The sequence below is a fragment of the Primulina eburnea genome, chromosome 5 (assembly GCF_022965805.1).
Source record: "Primulina eburnea isolate SZY01 chromosome 5, ASM2296580v1, whole genome shotgun sequence".
Classification (NCBI taxonomy): Eukaryota; Viridiplantae; Streptophyta; class Magnoliopsida; order Lamiales; family Gesneriaceae; genus Primulina; species Primulina eburnea.
The window spans coordinates 3,836,598-3,859,753 of NC_133105.1; the positions used below are offsets into that span (position 1 = coordinate 3,836,598).

Genomic DNA, 23,156 nt, shown 5'->3' on the forward strand with positions numbered 1-23,156 from the left:
GACCAATTTATTAAAAATATTATTTCACTCAAATATAGATCAGGTTGATCCGTGAGGCGCAATAGGTTTACTCATTATTATTCCCTTTGGGAAAAAAACTTGTGTGACGGTATCACAGATTGTATTTTGTGAGACGGATATCTCATTTGAGTCATCCATGAAAAAATATTAATTTTTTAATGTTAAGAGTATTACTTTTTATTGTGAATATCGGTAGGGTTGACGCGTCTCACAACTAGAGATTCGTGAGACCGTTTCATAAGAGATCCACTCTTATTTTTTTATTCATTTAAACATTTTGTAAACTTTTTTCTGAGGAATAATAATAGAAATTATATACATATAATCAAAAATTTCAATTAATTTCAACTTTTAGCTATTAAAAGAAACTAATTAACCAAATTAGAACCTTAAAATCAGTGGTATCAAACGGCCCATTTAAATTGGGTCTAGATATGAGGAATCCAATGTGTTTAATTGTAAGTTGTTGGGCTGATTTTGTTCTCATGGGATAGACAACAAAAATCGAAAAAAATAATTAAATCAATATTTTTTGCTTAGAGTATTTTTAGAAAAGTGATATTTATTGTTCAAAAAAAATTATGATGGAGAAACTTCTTACTGATAAAACAAATTTTTTTAACATATTATATTTTTTAATAGATAATTTCCGAAATTGCTTCTTTATGTCTTTTTACTTGTAATTCAGTTATTTCAGAATTTTTAATTTTCAAATTATAAGACAATATTCCTCGATAAATAGAAAAAATTTGTATGGATTTTTCTTCAACAAAAAATTACATTTTTTGGAATTCTATATTTGAAGACCCAAATAAAATTATCTCCGTCGGTATAATCTTTTCTTGTATAGGGGTACATACTAAATAATAATTATTATTATTATAATAAGTATTATTACTATTATATTATTAATATTATTAATTGGGAATAAGGACAAGTTAAGCAGTTGAACTTTCCATCCTCGTTGATTGATGAACAACAACTGCAAGCAGACAATAAGTTATTAATGATTACTTTGTTTAGGTTTGAATCTGTCAATACCTTTATTTCACACGTGTGTGAACATAAATTACATCAAAATTAACAACTGAAGTAGTTTATTTTCGATTCCAACTTCGTAGTTCAACTATTTTTATCGGACTTGTTAAAATTGTCCAGCCGATGACTTGAATGTCTATTTAGGACGAGGTTTTGAGTTCAACGTCTCATTATAACAAACTTCTCCTCCCTTTCTTGGATCGCAATGGCCACTCCCCAAGATATCCAAATACAAGTCCACTCACGGCGGGGAAGCAACATGATCCACCCTGTCTCCGTGGATTCACCGCAGCCCGCCGCAACACCGAGCCCAAACGCCGTTATTTACCGAGAAGTAAAGCATTTCAAGAAATGTTTTCCCTGGTTGATACCTTCCTTTGTGATAGCAAACATCGTGATGTTTTTCATCACCATGTATGTGAATAATTGTCCCAAGAATTCGATTTCTTGTGTTGCCAGGTTTCTGGGAAGGTTTTCTTTTCAGCCATTCCGGGAAAATCCTCTTCTTGGGCCATCTTCTTCAGCGTACGCCTCTTTTGTTGTCATGCCCTTTGAGTTTTTGGTCTTTTTTTCAGCATAAAGATTTTGGCTTTAGTCTTTAGTGTATTGTACCCTTTTGCTAGTAGGATGTCTTTATGAATTCTGATTCATTATGTACGGTCATGATAATCCGAGGGCGAATCCACTCAAGTTTAGTTAATATGGTTCTGATTCATTTTTAAACACGAATCTTCTATGAGGACAACCAATTACTTGTAGTTGCTGATATCTGAGATGATGAATTTTACTCTGCTTTTTTGAATATGTTGACTTAAGATTTTTCCCTGAATAAATTCTGTTACTCTAATATTTTTGTGCGTGTGACAATTAATGATTTTGCAACATTTCATTTTACTGTTGTACATTACTAAGGTAAGGAAATGATTTTTCCTTTCTTGTTTTTTTCTCTTAGGATGGAGGAAAGTATAGTTTTGATTATGTCATCTAAAAAACGAGATCCAAATCCTTTTTTTTAGGTTAGAGAAGATGGGAGCCTTAGACGTTGGTAAAGTCGTCCACAAACATGAAGGATGGAGGCTTATCACCTGTATCTGGTTACATGGCGGAGTTTTTCACTTACTTGCCAACATGCTGAGTCTTTTAGTTATTGGCATTCGGCTCGAACAGGAATTCGGATTTGGTATGTGACAACTGACTGTGAATTTATCATCTGTAAATTTTCTACTTATTTGTTTAATAATAACAACATCCACATGATTTTTAAGAAAAACAGCTGGTATGATCGTTTTAATCTTGGCCTCGAAATGGATTTCAAACTACTTTTGTAACTCTTATATCATTGTTTTTTGCCACTGCAGTACGTATTGGCTTCCTTTATCTTATATCTGGACTTGGTGGTAGCTTGCTGTCTGCTCTCTTCATTCAGACAAATATATCCGTTGGCGCTTCTGGTGCACTTTTTGGATTATTGGGAGGAATGCTTTCCGAGCTTATCACTAATTGGTCTATATATGCAAACAAGGTATGTGCATTTTCATTCATGTCAGATAAATAGTAGGTCGTATTGTTGTACTGTGGTATCAGTTTCCTAAACTTCTTAAGAATACAAATTTCACCCATCCATCTTCCCTTGTTGCTCCTTGGACGAAATACTGCATCTATCTTCTATGACATGAATTTCAGGTTTTAATTTCACTCACAAAACCTTTTGTTTAGGTCGCGGCTTTCTTGACCCTAGTGATAATTATCGCAATCAATCTGGCTGTAGGGATTCTTCCACACGTTGACAATTTCGCTCATATTGGAGGGTTTTTATCAGGATTTCTTCTTGGTTTTGTGTTCTTGATCCGCCCCCAGTTTAGATGGGTAAATCAGAGATATGCTCCTCCAGGATATTCCTCAACATCAAATAGTCCTAAATTTAAGGCTTATCAATGCATACTTTGGTTGGTTTCTTTGATCCTTATGATCGTTGGGTGAGTTCTTGAATCTTGAAATCATGTTTTTATGCCATTCTGTTCTTCTTTCCACTTTCTTGAGCGAGTTTTCGAGGCGTATGGCATGAAATTTTATTGTGAAAACTCATTTTTAATATAGGATCACGGTTGGTATGGTGATGCTGTTTCGCGGAGTTGATTTGAATGATCGCTGTTCATGGTGCCATTATCTAAGCTGTGTTCCTACTTCGAGGTGGAGCTGCAACACACAGCCTGTTTCGTGCCAGGTCAGAAAGTCATTCGACATACTCTTTCTTTCTATCCACGTTCTTATATGTACAAACAATTGAGTTATATTTCACCCCCTAGCTGAATATCGTTACTGATGTCGGATACGTATGTAGGCTGAACAAAACGGTAGCCAGTATACGTTGACGTGCTCGAACAGCAGCAAAAGCAGGACATATTCGTTGTTGAATCCAACAGCAACGCAGATCCAGGGGTTATGTGTGCAGCTTTGTCGATGATGATTGTTTCCCCGGCTCTTCTTCACATGTTTTTAAGATAAATTTAAAGACAAAGCTATTAAAACTTGTGTCCTCTCTATGAGATTAATGCGATTGTTGATCTGGAATCAGTTGAACTACGTTGTCATTCTTTGTCAATTATAACCTGTTAAGTTTTTTTTTTTTACGTTGATTTGTAAAATTTAATAGTGCAAAATACACAATTTTGTACGCTAAATATAACTAAATGTTCTTAAATGTTTGTTGGAAGAACTTATTTTATGTGATTTCAAACTTTTATCCAATAACATGTTTGGAAATCGTACTTTGATGACAGGAATCATTTAAAATAAGCTTTTACAAAAATATATGTTATGTTGAATGATGTTATTAAATTTGATTTCATTATGGATAGATGCCTGTCAAATTAGACTGGTTTAAATAGAAATATATTTAATTAGAAAAATAATTCAATTTGAAGAAGAAATATAATGAAATAAGTTTATTCTAACTAGGAAAAATAAATTATAAAGTAGGTATATTAGTTCTTAATTCTTATATAAAGAAAGATATATAAATAAAGGGTGTTTTAAGATTTTATATAATAAAAAATTATATTATATAATATTTATCAAATAATAAATATAATTTAAGTTGTAGCAGATAATGGAGATGTGAAAATGGTAAATGAAAGGTGTTTCCACAAGAGACAAGTACAACAAATGCTTTCATTTCCAAAATAATTCTTCAAAGATCTTTCAACATTACCATGAAAATTATCAGATCCAAAATCCTGCTCACAACTCCAAATTAACAATACATCCACTCCTAAGAGAAATCTAAAACCAGAGATGAGAATTAAATGCAAAAAAAAAAAAAACTATACAACCATCTGAAACATGGGCGAATAGCACAGATTTTTGGTCACCCTTTACTTGATAAGTGGCTTAACCTTGAATCAAAACAAGTTCATGCATAATGTACAGAAGCCGAAGGCCTTGGATAAGCCACTTTTGGTCGTGTTTCACCAGCAGCACTGCTCCTGCAATATCTAAGCCCGCTACTTGGTTGGCCAAGTCGACTTAGTGGGTAATCTTTATCGTCGTTTTTTGAAGGGTCCTTTGAATCTTGGAGCTGCTCTAGAGCTGTGACAACCTCATTCATGTTCGGCCTTAACTTGGGATCCATGCATGTGCATTGAAGAGCAAGGTTAGCTGCCTTTATAGCTCGAGCCGTTGAATATTGGCCGTCAAGTCGAGGGTCCATGATACGGAAATTTCGGCGTTTGTTTGTAAGATAAGGTTTTGCCCATTCAACGAGATTATGTTCTCCCGGGGGACGATTCTTGTCTACTGCTTTCTTGCCGGATAAAATTTCTAGCAGTACCACACCAAAGCTGTATACATCACTCTTGGAGGTTAAATGGCCTGTGCAAGAAGAAGAAATTATTTTCTTGGGACGAAATTGCCACTCGAATGAATTTTTAGAAACCAATATAAGTGGCCACAGAGATATCAGAAATAATACTGTCATGAATTCAAGTTCCATTTAAACAGTCAAATTGAATGGGATCCCAGGTGAAATTTAAGTTCTTAAGTCATAGTCTTTCCCTTCTGAAGTAAGTTTATTTCAGAAAAAAATCAACAATTTCGACCTGTCATTTCGATTTTTACTTATTCTGCATATATAGTTTCCGAGCGTGATAGACCTTTGTAATTCAAATTTTCAACTTGCTGTAATAGCAAGAAAGCCAGAGAGGAGTATTATGTATAATATAAGTTTGGCATGAAAATTCATGGAATTATGTAAACTCGAGAAAACACGGTGTAGAATTTTAGTCATTTTGCTTGTTGCTAATTAGAAAGAATTTCATGTAATATGTACCGGTTGATAGATATTCAGGAGCAGCATATCCGTAAGTTCCCATGACTCTAGTCGAGACATGGCTCTTATCACCAGTTGGCCCATCCCTGGCCAAGCCAAAGTCAGAAAGTTTGGCATTGTAGTTCTGTGAATCAACAAGCACAAAAATGAACAAAATTACGTATTAAATAATCTCAAATCGTCATTTGATTATGAGAAACCATTCTTCAATAGCACAAAATTCCATTAATGCTAGAGAAACAAGAAGTTACAAACCGAATCGAGAAGAATGTTAGAAGTCTTGAAATCCCGATATATTACTTTTGTCTCTGCATTGTGAAGAAAGGCTAGCCCCCTAGCAGCACCAAGAGCAATTTTCATTCTTGCTCCCCATGAAAGTGGCTGGAAGTAAGAACCTCCTGATTCATCATAGACTCAAACAGTCAAACTATCTACGGGGTAAACATTTTAATAATACTTGCATTAACTTTAAACAGAGATAATGTGATTGAGATCTTAGCCAATACATCATAGTTTATGCTGAACTCACTTCTAAATAGGTGATTTTCCATGCTGCCTTTGGACATGAATTCGTAAACCAAAAGCCGGTGGTCATCCTCTAAGCAGTAACCAATTAATTTTACAAGATTAGGATGACGTAGCTGCCCAAGATAGTTGATTTCTGCCTGTTGATTTGAGTGAAACAACATAGCATCAACTACATTTGTCAATATCCCTAATTTAAATTATTATAACCATTCAAGTGAAGTGATATATATGCTCTAACTTGGAGCAGTCTGCTTAAATCTGCAGCAGAGTAATCTCCGAACACAAAGATATGATAGATAACAAATTAGAAAATCGCATTTTCATTAACTTTGCATTCAATCATCACTAGAAGAGACTGTGGTTGTTATTTCGCTTGCTTTTACATAAGTCAATTCAAACCAAATCTAACAGACCATGAAAATCTTGAATCCCAACACGAAGGAAAATCTTGAACACGAAAGAAAAGAACATGAACATGCATGGAAGCACCAGTAAACATCAGATACAGAACTTCCTGAGAAATGCATAGAAGAGAACCACATGAGAATTGTACATACCAACCATTCCTTGTGGCCCTGCCATCCTTCCTGGTTCAGCTTCTTCACAGCTATCACCAAACCGGATCCAGCCTTCGAAGCTGAAAGTGTATGCTCCTCAATCCATCCCTTAAAAACCAAACCAAAACCCCCTTCCCCCAGTACACTGTCTGGACGAAAATTTCTAGTGGCTGCCTTGAGATCGTTGTATGTAAAGCTTTTCAAATTGGAAGACTGCAATATCTCACCCTCACTTCGAGGAGTTGGGGGTACAGAAGTAGAAGAACCTTTACTGCTTGAATTACTTAAATCGGTCCCATTGCTGATACTTAACTCTGTCCCATCTTTGCTGACCATTTTAGAAGAGTTCACACCTACGTGTATTATCCAGTAAAGTATACAAGCCAATAGTAATAAATAGCAAGGGAAAAAACCATGAATCGAAGAGAAATACCCGAATACTGAATTTAGGTGAAGAAAAAAAGGTTAAACGATAAACTCTTTGGTACTTTCGTTTTGAATGATGACCAGAAAGAAATGTCCATATAAATACCGATGAGAAACATAAGTGCATCCATTATCATTCAGCTTTTACAGCCATTCAACTACGTTGGAACACTATACTTTCGGTTGATTATTATACTTGCAAATAGTTTATACCATAGATCCAAGAGGAGCGTAAATGTTCAATAGTAGGAACACTTCCTCAGTCCTCACACGAGAATCATGTCGAAAAACTAAGCTTTAAGATAGATATTTGTTTTGCAAATAACATATTTTTGACGGGATACAATTTCGAGTAGTTCTAAGCAATGAATTATCGTCTTTAAACAGAAAATGAAGAAAAATTGCAAACTTGTGCTCTCTTTCTCCATATTCACAGCAAGCTAAAGAAAAATATGATGTCTTCACTCATAACCAAGATTTGAAGTAAAAAAGAGTTGGAACAAATTACCTGTGTCAGAATGAAAAAGGCTCTCAGATTTAACTTGGCTACTCAGGCAAGTCCCCATTACAATTCCCGAAAAAAACCTAAAAAGACTAAATCTTTCTGAACAGTAAACAGCTCAAAGAAACGGGCCAAAATCCACAGCCCACCTCAAGATTTTCTTTCTAGCCGGTAAATGCAAAAATAACAAACTAGCTTAGCTCAGAGGCCTGAATGAACAAAAGAAACCAACATTATCGATCCCCCTGAACCCAGATTTAGCGGAAAGACTGTCGATTTTCATAATTTTGTATGGGTTTCAGCACCTGGCGTGTGTTTCTCTGCACTTCATGCTAGTTCTGGTTGAGAGAAAGAGCAAAGACACAAAAAAGGTTGGATCTTGAAGAAGAATACGAGGTTTTACCAACATGGCTTAAGGTTTGATCTATCAAAAAATGTGCAAATTCTTGTTTTTGTTCTTTTGCCTAGGATCGTGGAAAAAAGACTTCTTTAGACTTGTTTACAAGATTTGCGTTGACCGACAAACGTAAGGTGGGGGATCGTTATCATTACAGTATTCATCTATCTATATATGTGTGTGTATCGAAGATTGCAAGCAATTTCGTTTCACATTGCCTTAGCCCGAACGCTTGATCGATGATTCAACAATTATTAAATGTATGACTTTAAAATTTGTACAAATTGTATTTTTTGTTTCATATGTTTGTGTTTGTGATTTTGGCGACATTTATGAAAAATAATTAAAATTTTAAAAAAAATAAAGATATTGAAATAAGACTAAATTTGATAAATACAACAAACATAAATAATTAAAAATTGTAATTTTCTCTTACAAATTGTATACACAAAATAAATATGAGTAAGTCTCATGTGAGACCGTCTCACGGATCTCAATCTGTGAGACGGGTCAACCATACTCATATTTACAATAAGAAGTAATACTTTTGGCATAAAAATTAATACTTTTTAATGGATTACCCAAATAAAGATTCATCTCACAAAATACGACCCGTGAAACCGTCTCACATAAGTTTTTACCAATAAATATTTATAAAATGTTGCAAAAATTTTGTTAGATATTTATAATAATTTAATTTTGAAATTACGCTTTTAAAAAAAAAAATTAAAGCCACTATAAACTACACAAGAGGGTTGAGGAATTAAAATGGTTTTAACCATATACTAAATTGTTGTTTTTTTTCGGTGATGTAATCAGGTCAAACGTACTCCTTCTGCATGGTTAAAAATAATTAATCCCATGTTTGCTAAAATGACTTTAAAACTAGCACATGTTCGCTTTATATAAAATGCTTAAAATTTGAGAGACTCTTATGTATTAAAAAAAGACTTTTGTCATACCTTCTGAATTTTTAACTTAACGATATATTTTCGTGAGACGAATCAAATCAATTCATATTTAAAATAAAAAATATATATTTTTAACATAAAATATTATATTTTTCATGAATCATGTCGATTAAAAATTTGACACACAAAATTGACTTATGAGACAATCTTACAAATTTTTCTTTGTTGAATGAGATTTTAAATTTTTATTTATAATTAATTTATAATCTAGTTGAGCCCAGCAAAGAGTGAATGATTTTGGACAATAGGGCACCGAATGGCCGACTCTTAATCTGGGTAACGCAATAATTTGAATAGCATGTGAGGGCGGAGGAATTTAATAAGCGTTGCCACCACTGGCATTAGATGTCGCATTTTAATATTTGTATCTGTCGGCCCAAAGTCGTGAGTGCATTTATTAGCATAACTGCTTTGCGAGCAATCTTTTTCTCATTATCGGCCAACCACATCTTTATACTGACTTGGGCTCACTCTCTCTCTCTCTAATTTTTTTTTTAAAATTAGGCTTTTTTTTTTTTTTTGGACAGTGATTAAATTTTTAGGTAGTTTGCAAACCATGGAAATTAAAAAACTATATTGGATTAACTTTATGCGACTGACTTGTCCAAAAAAATGTTGGTGAAGACTCGAACTTCTGACTATTACTCTAACTTTTTCTATCATATCAACTCGAACGTCTTTTCTACTAGTTTTTTGCTTTATAGTAGATAGAAATCACAATATTTTCCTGAAATTTATGAAGGAAACAAATTTGATTTATAATATCAATTTTTAAAAAACTTAAATAAACGTTATATGATTGAATGATTATTGAAAATTTGGATGCCACGAAGTTTTATTTCTAAAACTCATGCAAAGCTTATTATATTTTATTGCTCAACGTCAATTGCTTGTCGCGGCAAAAAAAAAAATGTGGGGCTCTTTTGTTGCTGGGCCTGATTATGGAACCTGAAGTGAGTCATGGGCTAGTCAAGTATAACTAGTGGGCATCATTTTTTTAACTGGACTCGAAACATGTAGGCCCAATAAACATCCCTTCTCGGTTGACCGTCTCATTGACATAAAAATATTTTTAGTTCCATGAATGGATGTTATATCTAAAAGTTGGAAACAGCTAATTTCATTTTCAAAATTTTATATATTAAAATAAAATGAAGTATATACTTGTATAGACTTCATTAAATGTTAATATTGAATTATTTTTATTTTTAATTTTCATAAGCTGAAATACTCTTTGCTTATTAAATTAAAATTTTCATTTTATTTCCGGGTCGGGACTAAAATAATGGTAAAAATATGACATGAAAAAAATAAGATATCTGAGAGTATATTTTTTTAGATAATCAATTATTTTCAATCAGTTCTGAATCTACAATTACTATGTAATTAAAGTAAAGTTTTCAACACTAATTAAATTCTAATTTATTTACTGAAATTTTTATTTAAAACTACAATTTTATCCTCCACGAATTTATTTTTGTTTGTGAACTTTGTTTTAACTATTTCAATCCTATTATTAGGGAGATATGATGAATAATTAATTTTGAAATAATATTAAAATAATTAATTATCTCTTGATTTTGTTTTAATTTCTTCTATATATAAAAAGTTTTTTTTACTTGGTGTGCAGTCATCAAGTGCTAGTAGTATAATATTTAATAAGGAAAGAAATATAAAATATTTGTGAAAATTATTTCAAAATGAAAATGAATTAATTATTTAAAGTAAAAATTTTATTACGAACCTGAAGGGTACAAATATTTTATTATTATTATTAATATAAAAGTATGTCTCTTGTGAGACGGTCTTACGAATCTTTATCTGTGAGACGAGTCAATTCTACCAATATCACAATAAAAAATAATACTTTTTCATCGATGACTCAAATAAAAAATATATCTCACAAAATACGATTCGTGAGGTCGTCTAACACAAATTTTACATTAATTGTAAAGCTGAGAAATAAAGAGGAAGGGGTTTATTTGCTTTTACCAAATTTACCAAATCCAGACTATTCAATATACAAAATTATACATAGCAGTCCATCAACTGTACATATGGTACAGCACAACGTACACACACTCAATGTGCTTCTTATTTTAATTATAATAATAATAAATAATATAATTAGTATTAATACATACACACACACACACATACTAAAAGTGAGAATCCAGAAACATTTCGCAAACGTAAAATTGGACCATCAAGAGTTATTCTAGACTTCCTAGGGTTTTTGATAATTTTCTCCCGATTTGATCCGATTTAATGAATGTTACGATCATTCTCTATATGAATTTGTAGGTGTTTATGCGTCTTTGAGCTCGGTTGTCTGTGAGCTTCAGCCCTGGGGAGTGCTAGCTGTGAAATTGATAAGTGTTCTTGCATCGATTGGATTCGTGAGATGTTTCGGATGGAGGTTGACGCTTCGGTGGAATCAATCCCTCCATCCAATTATGATCTCATCCTTCAGGTATTGTCGATTCAAACTGCTCAATTTTAAGCTAAATAGTGGGAATTGTGATTAAAGTTTATATAGTAGTAGAAATGTGTTCAATATCTGGAGAATCGTGGATAAATTACGGTGTATATATTTTTACTATCGAGAGTAGGTTACGTTCTGAAATTTACTGGCTTTAGCATTGTTAACCGGGTCGTACGGAAGATATAATTTTGTTTTTTATGTTTTCCAGAGGCTCTCACTGCTGGGAGTCCCAGATGAGAATTTGAATCATGGACAGCATGGTTTAGTGGCTTATGCGAAGGATAATGGATTTCGTGTACCACAGTTGGTGTCTGCAATTTTGCCAAGTGATGAGTTGGAGGAGGGTGAAGATGTTTTCCGCGAGAGCTTGAGTTGGTTGCAGTGGTTGATGTTTGAAGGTGAGCCTGATGTGGCCTTAGAACACCTGGCTAAAATGAGTGAAAATGAACGAGGCGTTTGTGGGGCTGTTTGGGGGAACAATGATATTGCATTCCGCTGTCGGACGTGTGAGCATGATCCTACATGTGCGATTTGTGTTCCTTGTTTTGAAAATGGAAACCATAAGGATCACGATTACTCTGTAATATATACAGGTGGAGGGTGCTGTGATTGTGGAGATGTTACTGCATGGAAACGGGAAGGGTTTTGCTCGAAGCACAGAGGTGCTGAGCAGATACAACCCCTTCCTGAGAACGTTGCGAAGTCTTTGGGACCTGTTATGGACTTATTGCTCGGTTATTGGAAAAACAAACTACAATGTGGGAAAAGGATCAATGAGGAGAGTCCTAGAGCCTCTGACCATGCTGCTGAGCTTCAGAAGATTGCAGATGAGTTGACCACTGTCGCGGTGGAGATGCTATTGAATTTTTGCAAACACAGTGAAAGTTTGCTCAGTTTTATTTCTGGGAGAGTGTACTCTTCGGTTGGTCTTTTGGATGCTCTATTGAGGGCTGAGAGTTTCATGCATGATAGTGTTGTTGGAAAGCTCCATGAGTTACTTTTGAAATTGCTGGGTGAACCCGTATTTAAATATGAATTTGCAAAAGTATTTGTAAGATATTATCCAATGATTGTAGATGAGGCCATAAAAGAGTCCACTGACACCGTATTCAAAAAATATCCACTGCTGTCAACATTTTCTGTCCAAATCCTGACTGTGCCGACTCTGACACCGCGTCTAGTGGAGGAAATGAATCTGATGGACATGCTGTTGCAATGCTTAGAAAATATATTTGTTGCTTGTGCCAGAGATGATGGAAGGCTTCAGGTAGTGTAATTATTTTCTTCAAGTTCATTTCTGCTTGTGCTTACTGCACATTTAATCTTACACTCCTGTAATGTTTACATGAACTGTTTTTTCTTCATGTGGTGGTGATTTATCAACTGCTAGCTGTAAAAATTTCTTTGGAAGTTGAAAAGTTAAGTTTGCTAGTCCTGTGGAGCATAATACAATATATATTTCATGTTTTTTTTTTTGCCTTCTGTGAATTTTGGCCTCATTGATGTTAACCAGTTCTAATCTATGGTGACTACCATTGGATATTTATGAAGTCATTGCTTATGCATGCTCTAAATTATTCGGAATCAAAATTTAGTTTTCTCCACTTTTCCTTTGTTTATTTGTTGGCTGCCCTATTTGCAACCTAATAACAACTCTAATTCTAGTGTTCCCTACCATCGGATGTGTATTACGGTTCATTAGGTACTCCAATACTATCACCTCTCCGACATTGGTGTGACCAGAGTTTCAAAATTTTGATGTTGTAATCACTCGTATATCGAGCTTCTGGTTTAGGATTTGGTTTCAAAGCCGTAGTAAATTTGTTTAGTTATGGTTCTTCTCAAGTATTTTTAATGGTGTTCTCTCTATTATTTGAGTCCTACGGGAAAATGTTCAATTCAGCTGCTTTTCAGGTTGCTAAATGGGCACCCTTGTATGAAACTTCTCTTCGTGTCGTTGAAGATATTAGGTTTGTGATGAGCCATGCAGTTGTACCCAAGTATTTATGCAACAGCCGGCGAGATTTAGTTAAGATGTGGATGAGATTACTGGCTTCCGTGCAAGGGATGAATGCTCAGAAGCGAGAAATGGGCAATCACATAGAAGAAGAAAATGAGAATGTTCATTTGCCTTTTGTATTATGTCACTCTATATCCAACATTCTCTCCCTTTTAGTGACTGGGGCATTTTCAGTGAGTAGCAACTTGGATACCAGGGAAGAAGCTTCCTTCGGTGCATATGAACTAGAGCGTGAAGACCAAGACAGCCCAAGACTTGCAAAGGTGGGAAGGCTATCGCAGGAAAGCTATGTTAGTAGTGTTACGGGGAAATGCTCGTCAGATTATGGGTCCAAGGCTGTGGACCGTTTCCCTTTACCATCATCTGCTTTGTGGTTATTGCATGAGTGCTTGAGATCTATGGAAAATTGGTTGGGATTGGATAATACAGTTGGGACCCTCAGTGCCGCGTCCCTGAAAACAAATAATTGCTCCGGTAATAATTTTTTTGCTCTGAAAAGAACGCTCTCTAAGTTTAGAAGAGGCAGATATATGTTTAAATCTTCCAGTATATCCTATAGTAAGCTTTCTACTTCAAGTGAAGCTCATGATAGACAAAGTAACCTTGGTATAGGGTCGGAATGTGGTGCTTCCACGGGACAAGAAGCTGGATTTGATGACCATATGCTAGATGGAGAAAGCACCAGTGAACTAGAAAGGCTACGAGTCCTGAGTTTATCAGACTGGCCTGATATCACATTTGATGTTAGTTCACAAGAAATCTCAATCAATATTCCAATTCATCGGCTGCTTTCAATGGTTCTACGAACTGCTCTCAAAATATGTTATGGTGAATCTATCTCATCATCTTTTCTCAATGCTGGCTCTGCTGACCAATCTGTTGCCAGATCCAGTGACTTCCTCGGCCAGATTTTAGAAGGCTGCCACCCTTATGGGTTTTCTGCTTTTGTGATGGAGCATCCTTTGAGAATAAGGGTTTTCTGTGCTGAGGTACATGCTGGGATGTGGCGCAGGAATGGTGATGCACCTATATTATTTAGCGAGTGGTATCGCTCAGTTCGATGGTGTGTTGACCTCTGAATTCGATTAAGAATTTGTCCGTCTAAGATTATGCAGATTCCTTTTGGCGTATCCCCTTGACATTTTTGTTTATTACTATTAATTTTTATCCTGGCCTCAATTATTTCTTCACTTTGGCTTTCTTCAGGTCTGAACAGGGTCAGGAACTTGATCTCTTCTTGCTCCAGTGCTGCGCTGCATTATCTCCAGCTGATTTTTTCATCAAGAGAATTCTTGGACGTTTTGGGCTGGCAGACTACCTATCTCTGAAACTCGAGCAATCAAGCGAGTATATAATTTCTCATTCATTTTTCCCTTCTGGGCAATTTTTGCAAAAATGGAGCGGTCATTTACAAATATTCCCTGTGTTACCGATTATTGACATTTGGATGTTGTCGATTGAGATAATGTGAACCATATTTTCGATGACTATACCTATCTTTGAAGTGTGAATTAACATGGCATTTTAGTAGTTGTTTCCGTAACCGTTCAATTTTGCAAAATGAAATTACTAGTTTATTTCAGTATTATTCGAATTCTTAAGCAGTTTCTAAAGAAGCTCTTATCAGCATGAGCATAGCCATGACAATATTATTTACGAGACACATAATTGTGAAATGAAGAAATGGCTACTTTTTGCACCTCGTTGAATAACATTTTATTCATTCTGTGGTTTTTTTTATCTGCTGCTTGAATAGACTACCATCATTGGCTGCAGATCTTTGTGTTATGGCGGTATCTGTTTAAACCTTTATCAGATACTTTCCTGAAACATAGCCTAGAATCAGATCTGTGACCAATTCATGGATGACCGTATTTACAATTCTGCAATCCTTTCTTCATGCTGAGAAGAGTAATTTTTTTCTTAAAAAAAGTAATTTTTACAACTACTCATGTGATTAATTTTTTGCGTGATTTTTGGTTTTTCAGGTACGAACCAATTCTAGTTACTGAGATGCTTGCTCTTCTAATACAAATAGTGAAAGAGAGAAGATTTTGTGGGTTAACAACTGCTGAATGCTTGCAAAAAGAGTTGGTATATAAGCTTTCAATTGGAGATGCCACTCGGAGTCAGCTTGTCAAATCTCTTCCTCGAGATCTTTCCAAAACTGATAAAATTCAGGAAGTGTTGGACACAGTTGCTGAATATTCACATCCTTCTGGCATGACTCAGGTTTGAGTTTTATCTCAAGACAATGTTATTTTTGAGTTGAGCAATCATTGACGGCCACTCTGAATTTCTGTGATTAGGGGATGTATAGACTTCTTACCCCGTACTGGAAGGAGCTGGATTTATACCATCCTCGGTGGAATTCTAGGGATCTACAGGCTGCGGAGGAAAGATACTCGCGCTTCTGTAATGTTTCTGCATTGACAAATCAACTTCCTAGATGGACAAAGATTTATTATCCTCTCAGGAATTTAGCTAAAATCGCCACCTGCAGAACACTTGCTGAAATTGTTCGTGCTGTTCTGTTTTATTCTGTTCACACTGAAAAGTTCATGACATCACGTGCTCCAGATGGAGTTCTTTTAACTGGGTTACATTTGTTGGCATTGGCCCTAGATGTATGTCGGGTTCACAAGGAATCTGGTGATCCATTATGTTGCGAGGGTGATGTTATCCCATTTTTGGCATTTGTCAGTGAAGAAATATCCACAAGCGACTATGGTGATCAGAGTATGTTGTCACTCCTTGTATCGTTGATGAGAATGCGTGAGAAAGAAAATGCAGAGAACTTTACGGAAGCCGGAAAATTTAGTCTCTCATCTTTGGTATCAAGTCTACTCGATAAGTTTGCCGAGCTTGAACCTGGATGCATGACCAAATTGCAAAAACTTGCGCCTGAAAGTGCCAATCATTTTCGAAATTCTGTGTTAAATAGTAGTTTCAAAGAGACAGAGTCTACTTCTGAAAGCTCAAAGCTCAAAGCAAAGTCTCGAGAAAGACAAGCTGCTATTTTGGTAAGATCGCAATTTTGGGTTTAATTAAATTTTTACTTTAGAAAGGCTGAGCCATGGTTGAAGCCCTGCTAGCCTGCCATATCTTTTCATATCATTGTCTTTTGCGAAGGATGAAAGAACCTGTGATTGAAATATGTTGGGGATTTCACTCTCTATTTTCACAAAACTAAGCTTTTATAAATTAGAATGTTGATGTTTGGCCATTTCCATCTGATACAAGTCAATATGCAGGTGCATTTAACATTTATCATGAAAACAGATTTTGCTAGCCTCCATGAATATGCAAAGGCAAATTAGTTTCAAAGCCCTTCTTAATAGTTAGTTGGCCATAATATCAACTTTTGTGTGTTGATGATTTTGCTTAGTTGATGACTGGTAGGCAGTTAAGATTCAAGTTCCTTGGTAGGGTGACATGGTCCTATTTCATAGTCAGGCAACAATGGATATAATTCGATATATTTTGAGCTCTGTTGCTTTTATGTTTAGCTTGTTTGTGTTGTGATATTATCTAGTGATTCATGTTAAATTATCATTTCTAAATTCTGATGCACAGGAAAGAATGAGAGATCAACAGTCCAAGTTTTTGGAGAGCTTTAATTCCAATGCAGATGACGAGATGGATGATGTCAAATCTGAGGGAGAAGTGTGTGATTCTGAAACTAGTAATCAAATACAAGATTCTGTTCGAGTCAGTTGCTCTCTCTGCCATGATCCCAAATCGAGAAGTCCCGTATCATTCTTAGTTCTTCTTCAGGTAAAAATTTACCTCCTCAATTTTCATCTATGTCAAGAGGTTGTGCGCCAATCAATTTAAATACCACTGTTAGTCATTTAACATATATTATGCATCATTATTATTCCTCCTACTTTTTGCTATAGAAATCCCGGCTCCTGAGTTTTGTCGACAAAGGGCCCCCTTCTTGGGAACAAGTTCTCCAGTCTGGCAAAGGGCATGTTTCTAGCAGCCCCGCCACTTATAATGGTATATTACCGGTCAATGTCTCAGATGGCTCCGATATGATTTCATCTTCTCAGTTAATTGATGTAGTTCAGAGTGCTTTGAACGATCTTGCTTCCTTGGGACGACCAGCGGAAGTTGATTCTTTTCTGCAATTTGTTAAGGCTAGATTCCCTTCCCTTAAGAATGTTCAGCTCCCCTGCATGTCAACAGACAAGGTGGAGGGGACAGCGTCCTCTCTTGAGGCATTTGAAGAACGCATGTATCTGTTGATCAAGAGATCTCCATCCGGTTTGAACAACTCAGATTCCCCAAATAAAGATGGAACCTTTTTAGCCACTGAAAGTGACACGGAAAGAAGTTGCGGTGCTGAATCTCTTTTGTTGGGTAAATACATTGCTGCGCTATCTAAAGAACCAACAGATTGTCCTTCAGCTTCACAGAATGCTCACTCTCGCAGTGATCAGATGCAGTCAGAAGCCAATAAATGGCATTTAGAACACGATAAATTTGGTCCTGCTGGTAGTGATGGGATTTATGTTTCTTCCTGTGGGCATGCAGTGCATCAAGGATGTCTTGATCGTTATTTATCATCACTCAGGGAAAGGTATACCTTTCTCATATCCCACTGCCACAACCCCACTCCAAGAGAAAAAACCACACACAGACACTCTCACACATGTCACACATCATCCGGACTTGCTAGAGCATTCTACTCCACCTACAATTTGAAATATCTAAGCTTCATGTCTAGCGAAAAACCTCACTAAAATACAAAACCGTCCGAAACAGCACAAGCACCGTGACTTCTTTGGTTTATCTCTTATTGAAGAAATCAAAGCAGGCTCCAACCAGACTGTGGATGCTACGCCATAGTTATTAGAGCAGTAGAGTGGCTGCACTTTCCTTTTCTTTGATGACATTGTCAATCAACTACGAGTCTTTCTTAAAAGCTTACCACAATGCATATGAAGAACCTTTGTCACGTGCCTTTCCAGAAGAATGAAAATATGCGAAGCATATTTTTCCTTTTAATATTATACAATAACTTCCACAATCAATTTTCAGGCCCTAAAACACGAATCTATTATTTGAAATTGCTTTGTCATTTTTTTCGTAATTAGATTATGGTCTCTTAACTTAATGCTATGTAGTTGGATGTTCATGTTCTTAATGTATCTTACGTCAGAGCTAGTTCGACATTTGATACATTTTAAATAGGTCTGTAATGTTGAGTGGGACAGTTAAGCCTCTAGGATTTCCATCTTTTTCTGCTCTCTCTTACACATATCTGAATATCTTGTTCATACCTGAAAACATGAGTTTTACTGCCAACTTGTCATGTACAGCAACAATGTTTATGATTACATTGGCCTTCAGATTAAAAGACTAAATGTCATTATTATCACCCCACCATAAAAATTTATTTTTGGTATTAAACACGGAAATCAATTTAAAGGATTAGTTTGCTTACTTTGCCATGATTGCAGATACATAAGAAGAATTGTGTTCGAAGGAGGGCACATTGTGGATCCAGATCAGGTAAGACTTCTTTATCCATCTTGAACCCTTTGGGTGTAAGGATTTTAAAATTGTTTTGATAATGGTCAAACCATTTGTCAGGGCGAGTTTCTCTGTCCAGTGTGTAGAGGACTTTCCAATGCTGTCCTCCCAGTGTTGCCTGGAGATCTGAGAAAGATTCCTCAGCCTTCAGTTGTTTCAACTAGAAATTTCATGGATGTTGGTTTCCCTCCAACCTCATCAGACATGGTCGGTTCACTACGCCTTCAAAATGCGTTGTCACTTGTACAAACTGCCGCAAATGTTGCTGGAAGTAATGAGAGTCTAACAGCGTTTCCAGCGCGAAATGTGAGCATAATATCGAATCTTGAACCTATCCTTCGTTTGTTGTGTGGAGTGTACTATCCAGGCCAGGACAAGATTTTAGAAACTGGCAGGGTAAGCAACTCATTGATTCTATGGGATACACTAAGGTACTCCCTCATATCAACTGAAATTGCTGCTCGGTCAAGAAAGAGTTCATTGAGTTCAGATTACAGCCTTGGCACGTTGTATCGGGAACTTAACTCTTCTAGTGGTTTTATATTATCCTTGCTCATGCATGCTACTCAAAGCATTCGAACATCAAATTCTCTGACTGTCCTTTTAAGATTAAGAGGCATTCAGCTTTGTGCCAAGTCTTTATGCTGTGGCGCTTCTCCAAATGAGTATTCCAGTCACTTTTGTCAACGAGGAGGTATGGTTCCTAGTGCTGGTTTAATTTCCCCAAATGATATTCCTCAAGATTGCTTCTTGAAATTGGAATATACTTATGAAATGACATCTCAAGTTGTTTTAAGGAAATCGGTTGATCTAATAATTGTTTTATTATTGTCGGGCATTAAATGGAAATGTGATCTATATGTATTTTTTTGAAGCTGTCTTATCTCAGATGTTAAGACACGACATCATCATCGATTTGGGTTCCTTTACACGGATGTTTCATTGTTATTTACTTATTTTCAACTTTTTATTGGGTCTTATTATTTAGCTAATTGAGACTGCTTCAAAAATTTGAATGAAGAATAAAGTTTTTTCTTTTCCTTTATTGGACACAGAATTTATTAATAAATAAATAGATAGAGATACGCAATCAGAGTATAACGCATCATTTCAGTCCACCAATAGGTTGACATCTCAATCAGAATATGTCCTGGTGCAAACAAGTTGCACATTTGTATATGCTATATAGGTTGCCATTCAATCAATAACGAACTAAACGGGTTTGTTTTGAAGTCTTTATAGAATTACTCCTAAAGTGGAATCCATTATTTGATGTTCTTCCCCAGTTGAGATGCATCTTCTTCTATTCCTTCAAAGATCTGCCTATTCATTTGTATATGCTATATAGGTTGCCATTCAATAAATAACGAACTAAACGGGTTTGTTTTGAAGTCTTTATAGAATTACTCCTAAAGTGGAATATTTGATGTTCTTCCCCAGTTGAGATGCATCTTCTTCTATTCCTTCAAAGATCTGCCTATTCTTTTCTTTCCAAGGCTCCAATAAATTGGCGTTATCACTAACTTCCATGATTATCTGAATTTTTATCGCTTCTAAACACAAAATCAGTTCCCACAGATGTATTGCATTTTCTGTCCATTTGCATGATACATCTTTATTCTGACCCACTTCAATATGATGACCTACTTGTGAATTTAAATGAATAAAAAATTCGTAGCTTGTGAGATTAAAGAGAATGGAGTCAAGGTTTAGTGCTTATATGGTAGAAGTTATATTGCCAACGAACTTTTGTTTCTCTTTCTAGACAGTGATTTTTTCATTACTACATTTGAAGTGTATTACATTATGGTTTTCAGGTAGTATGCTTTATATATTAGACAATGCTGAAGCAGAAGTTCAGTATCCAGACACCCAGTTATGGAGACGCCTGTCCGAGCCCGTCCTTGCCTGTGATGCCTTTTCATCATTAATGTGGACACTCTTCTGTCTTCCGTGGCCAATTTTATCTTGCAAGGAATCCTTTATGTCTCTTGTTCATGCTTTTTATACTGTTTCCGTGACTCAGGTGAAAAAGTACTTATCTTGATTTACCTGTAAAAGATATAAACTTGCTATGTTTTCCTGAACTTTTGTTTAATCTTGTGCAACAGGCTATACTTACTTATTACAGAAAAAAACAAGGCATTATATGTGGGTTGGGATGCCATGATTGTTTGATCACTGACATCTACAAAGCTGTGGGGGAATACGGAGAAGTTGTGCAGTGTTTTGATTCCTATTATGTTGATGCTACTTATGACATCTATGATTCGATCCGTAGCCTTACCTTTCCTTATTTGCGTAGATGTGTGTTACTTTGGAAACTAATAAATTGTTCAAATTCAATCCCATTCAACAATGGGATTCATACGTGGGGTGGATCTCAATATACAGAAGGTGCTGATAACCCTGCGGAAGAGCTTCCTGAGGTTGAAAAGCTTGAAAAGATGTTCGGCATTCCCCCATTTGGTGTCGTTATCGCTGATAAAGAATTGAGAGTCACAGCTTCGAGATGGATGCGCCATTTTTCCGAAGCGTTGAGATTTCATAAATCCCAGTGTCTAGTGAGATGTACTCCTTCAGTCCCTTTTAAACTGATGCTTTTACCTCATCTTTACCAGGATTTGTTGCAGAGGTGGGGTTGTTGGTCAATGGTGTATCATAATTTTGCTTATTTTTGCATGAATTTATCAATGATGTGGGAGACTGTCAAACATCAGGTATATAAAAAAACGTTGCCCTGACTGTGGAGCTTTAAAGGAGGAGCCTGCTTTGTGCTTGCTGTGTGGTAAATTGTGCTCACCTAGCTGGAAAACATGCTGCAGGTTATAACACCATCTTATTTTAGATGTAAATTATTTAATGCTCATGCATGCTCGTAACATATACTATGTTCCTTTTTTCATTGAGCTCTGTCTAAATTTTTTACTCTGTTCCTTTTTTGTTAAGGGGAACTGGTTGTCAGACTCATGCGAGTGCCTGTGGTGCTGGTATTGGTGTATTCCTCTTGATAAGAGTACGTTGTATATTTTACAAGATTTTTGCTACTTTCTTGTCAGTATGTGAAAACCTCAATTGGTCATCTTCATATCTGGTATGGAGCTTTAGTGTCATCCGGATAATGATTAACTTTTACAATATATTGTCACAGAGAACTACTATCTTGCTTCAGAGATCTGCACGCCAGGCACCTTGGCCATCTCCCTACTTGGATGCATTTGGTGAAGAGGTAAATTGGTTTTTCTAAAAGCTTATGGTACTTGAATAATTAGTTTTTCACCTAATTATTTAGCTTCCCTAGATGAAAACTGCCTTTTCCATTTTACAGTATTTCCCTTCATTCTTGCAGGATGTTGAAATGCATAGAGGGAAGCCGTTGTTTTTGAATGAAGAACGATATGCAGCTTTGACTCATATGGTAAATGGCTATGGTTTCTTTCCCCTCATGATTGTATTTTGAATTTTTGTATAAGACCTAGCTCTTGGCTTTAAATGCAGCTTTATGACCTTGCTGCTTTGTTTAAGCAGATGCGCTTTCCTGTGACATTATCAATAATATAAATCCGTAGCCATGATTGAATGAAATATCTTTAGCTATTTTATTTCCATTTGCAATTCTATGCTATTCGGTTGATTTTATCGAGGATTACATGGTGTTATGCCAGTTAATTTCAGCTGTACTTATGATCGAGTCATGCCTCTTTTGATATTTGGCGTGGAAATTTTTCTACGACTTTGAGAGACAATAGCCTTAACTTTGAAGCACATTTTTGAGTTGAGATAATAATTATTCTAATATGCTTCGTGTCAGTACTTTTGTTTCTATCTGCCTTAATTTTTTTATTATGCCATCTAGGTGGCTTCTCATGGGCTTGATCGAAGTTCAAAGGTGCTTCGGAAAACGACAACTGGCTCTTTTTTTGTGTTTTAGCTCATGGACGTGCAATTGAAACAATTATTCTGGTGAGTTTTGGGTTTACGCATGGATTGTGGCCGTTATGTTCTTGGTGTTTTAACTTGTTCTCCAGAATAATTTTTTTTATTAGTTTCTGAATGATTTTTGCAAGGCTGTATATATTTGGACTATTCTGTTAAATCCAAAGAAATGCAATTCTCCATACCTCCAGATTCATACTCAAACTGAGGATCTGAGGGGCCATAGCAGTGATTGGTTTTTGTACATGATAGCTTGAGGTTGGTATGGTTTTAGATTGTTGAAAGGATATCTTTACTTCGGCGTCCTCGTGTGAAGTGAATTAACTTTTCGCAGGTAAATTTAGGTTTTGCGGGGGGATGGTGGGTCGGGGTGGGGGACGGGGTTTGCTGTCATATGTCTTCTT

At 35.8% G+C, this 23,156-nt stretch overlaps 3 protein-coding genes across 4 annotated transcripts; 2 read left to right on the forward strand and 1 right to left on the reverse strand.

Annotated features, from left to right (window-relative positions):
- The first annotated feature begins 1,143 nt into the window (after positions 1 to 1,143).
- Positions 1,144 to 3,688, forward strand: LOC140832445 (RHOMBOID-like protein 1). Its single transcript, XM_073196479.1, has 6 exons — positions 1,144 to 1,584; positions 2,076 to 2,239; positions 2,418 to 2,581; positions 2,776 to 3,035; positions 3,157 to 3,283; positions 3,401 to 3,688. The coding sequence occupies exons 1-6, from the start codon at positions 1,265 to 1,267 to the stop codon at positions 3,521 to 3,523; spliced, it is 1,158 nt and encodes a 385-aa protein (XP_073052580.1). The 5' UTR covers positions 1,144 to 1,264; the 3' UTR covers positions 3,524 to 3,688.
- A 528-nt stretch (positions 3,689 to 4,216) lies between these two features.
- Positions 4,217 to 7,914, reverse strand: LOC140832444 (receptor-like cytoplasmic kinase 176). The gene is made up of 6 exons (XM_073196477.1): positions 7,406 to 7,914; positions 6,472 to 6,824; positions 5,916 to 6,051; positions 5,642 to 5,784; positions 5,387 to 5,510; positions 4,217 to 4,929 (listed from the first exon to the last, which is right to left on the reverse strand). Exons 1-6 carry the CDS (start codon positions 7,461 to 7,463, stop codon positions 4,472 to 4,474), a joined length of 1,272 nt encoding a protein of 423 aa, XP_073052578.1. The 5' UTR covers positions 7,464 to 7,914; the 3' UTR covers positions 4,217 to 4,471.
- A 3,009-nt stretch (positions 7,915 to 10,923) lies between these two features.
- On the forward strand, positions 10,924 to 22,770 carry LOC140832446 (E3 ubiquitin-protein ligase PRT6-like). 2 transcript variants are annotated; one of them, XM_073196481.1, is made up of 18 exons: positions 10,924 to 11,240; positions 11,461 to 12,519; positions 13,167 to 13,746; positions 13,885 to 14,335; positions 14,479 to 14,619; positions 15,261 to 15,504; positions 15,582 to 16,295; positions 16,849 to 17,049; positions 17,175 to 17,860; positions 18,744 to 18,795; positions 18,877 to 19,510; positions 20,634 to 20,842; positions 20,928 to 21,451; positions 21,537 to 21,641; positions 21,766 to 21,832; positions 21,968 to 22,045; positions 22,166 to 22,234; positions 22,673 to 22,770. In XM_073196481.1, exons 1-18 carry the CDS (start codon positions 11,172 to 11,174, stop codon positions 22,745 to 22,747), a joined length of 5,958 nt encoding a protein of 1,985 aa, XP_073052582.1. In that variant the 5' UTR covers positions 10,924 to 11,171; the 3' UTR covers positions 22,748 to 22,770. The 2 variants fall into 2 exon arrangements, with proteins under 2 accessions (XP_073052582.1, XP_073052581.1); XM_073196480.1 differs by having other exon boundaries at positions 13,167 to 14,335.
- The last annotated feature ends 386 nt before the right edge of the window (positions 22,771 to 23,156 follow it).

Excerpts from the sequence above, each read along its gene's own strand:
- LOC140832445 (XM_073196479.1), top strand. The coding sequence starts at position 1,265 with ATGGCCACTCCCCAAGATATCCAAATACAAGTCCACTCACGGCGGGGA. Across the intron at positions 2,582-2,775 it reads GGTCTATATATGCAAACAAG|GTCGCGGCTTTCTTGACCCT; the intron begins GTATGTGCATTT and ends CCTTTTGTTTAG. Across the intron at positions 3,284-3,400 it reads CACAGCCTGTTTCGTGCCAG|GCTGAACAAAACGGTAGCCA; the intron begins GTCAGAAAGTCA and ends ATACGTATGTAG.
- LOC140832444 (XM_073196477.1), bottom strand. The coding sequence starts at position 7,463 with ATGGGGACTTGCCTGAGTAGCCAAGTTAAATCTGAGAGCCTTTTTCAT. Across the intron at positions 6,052-6,471 it reads AGGGCCACAAGGAATGGTTG|GCAGAAATCAACTATCTTGG; the intron begins GTATGTACAATT and ends TCAAATCAACAG. Across the intron at positions 5,511-5,641 it reads CTAACATTCTTCTCGATTCG|AACTACAATGCCAAACTTTC; the intron begins GTTTGTAACTTC and ends GTTGATTCACAG.
- LOC140832446 (XM_073196480.1), top strand. The coding sequence starts at position 11,172 with ATGTTTCGGATGGAGGTTGACGCTTCGGTGGAATCAATCCCTCCATCC. Across the intron at positions 14,336-14,478 it reads TGGTATCGCTCAGTTCGATG|GTCTGAACAGGGTCAGGAAC; the intron begins GTGTGTTGACCT and ends GGCTTTCTTCAG. Across the intron at positions 21,452-21,536 it reads TACCAGGATTTGTTGCAGAG|GTATATAAAAAAACGTTGCC; the intron begins GTGGGGTTGTTG and ends GTCAAACATCAG.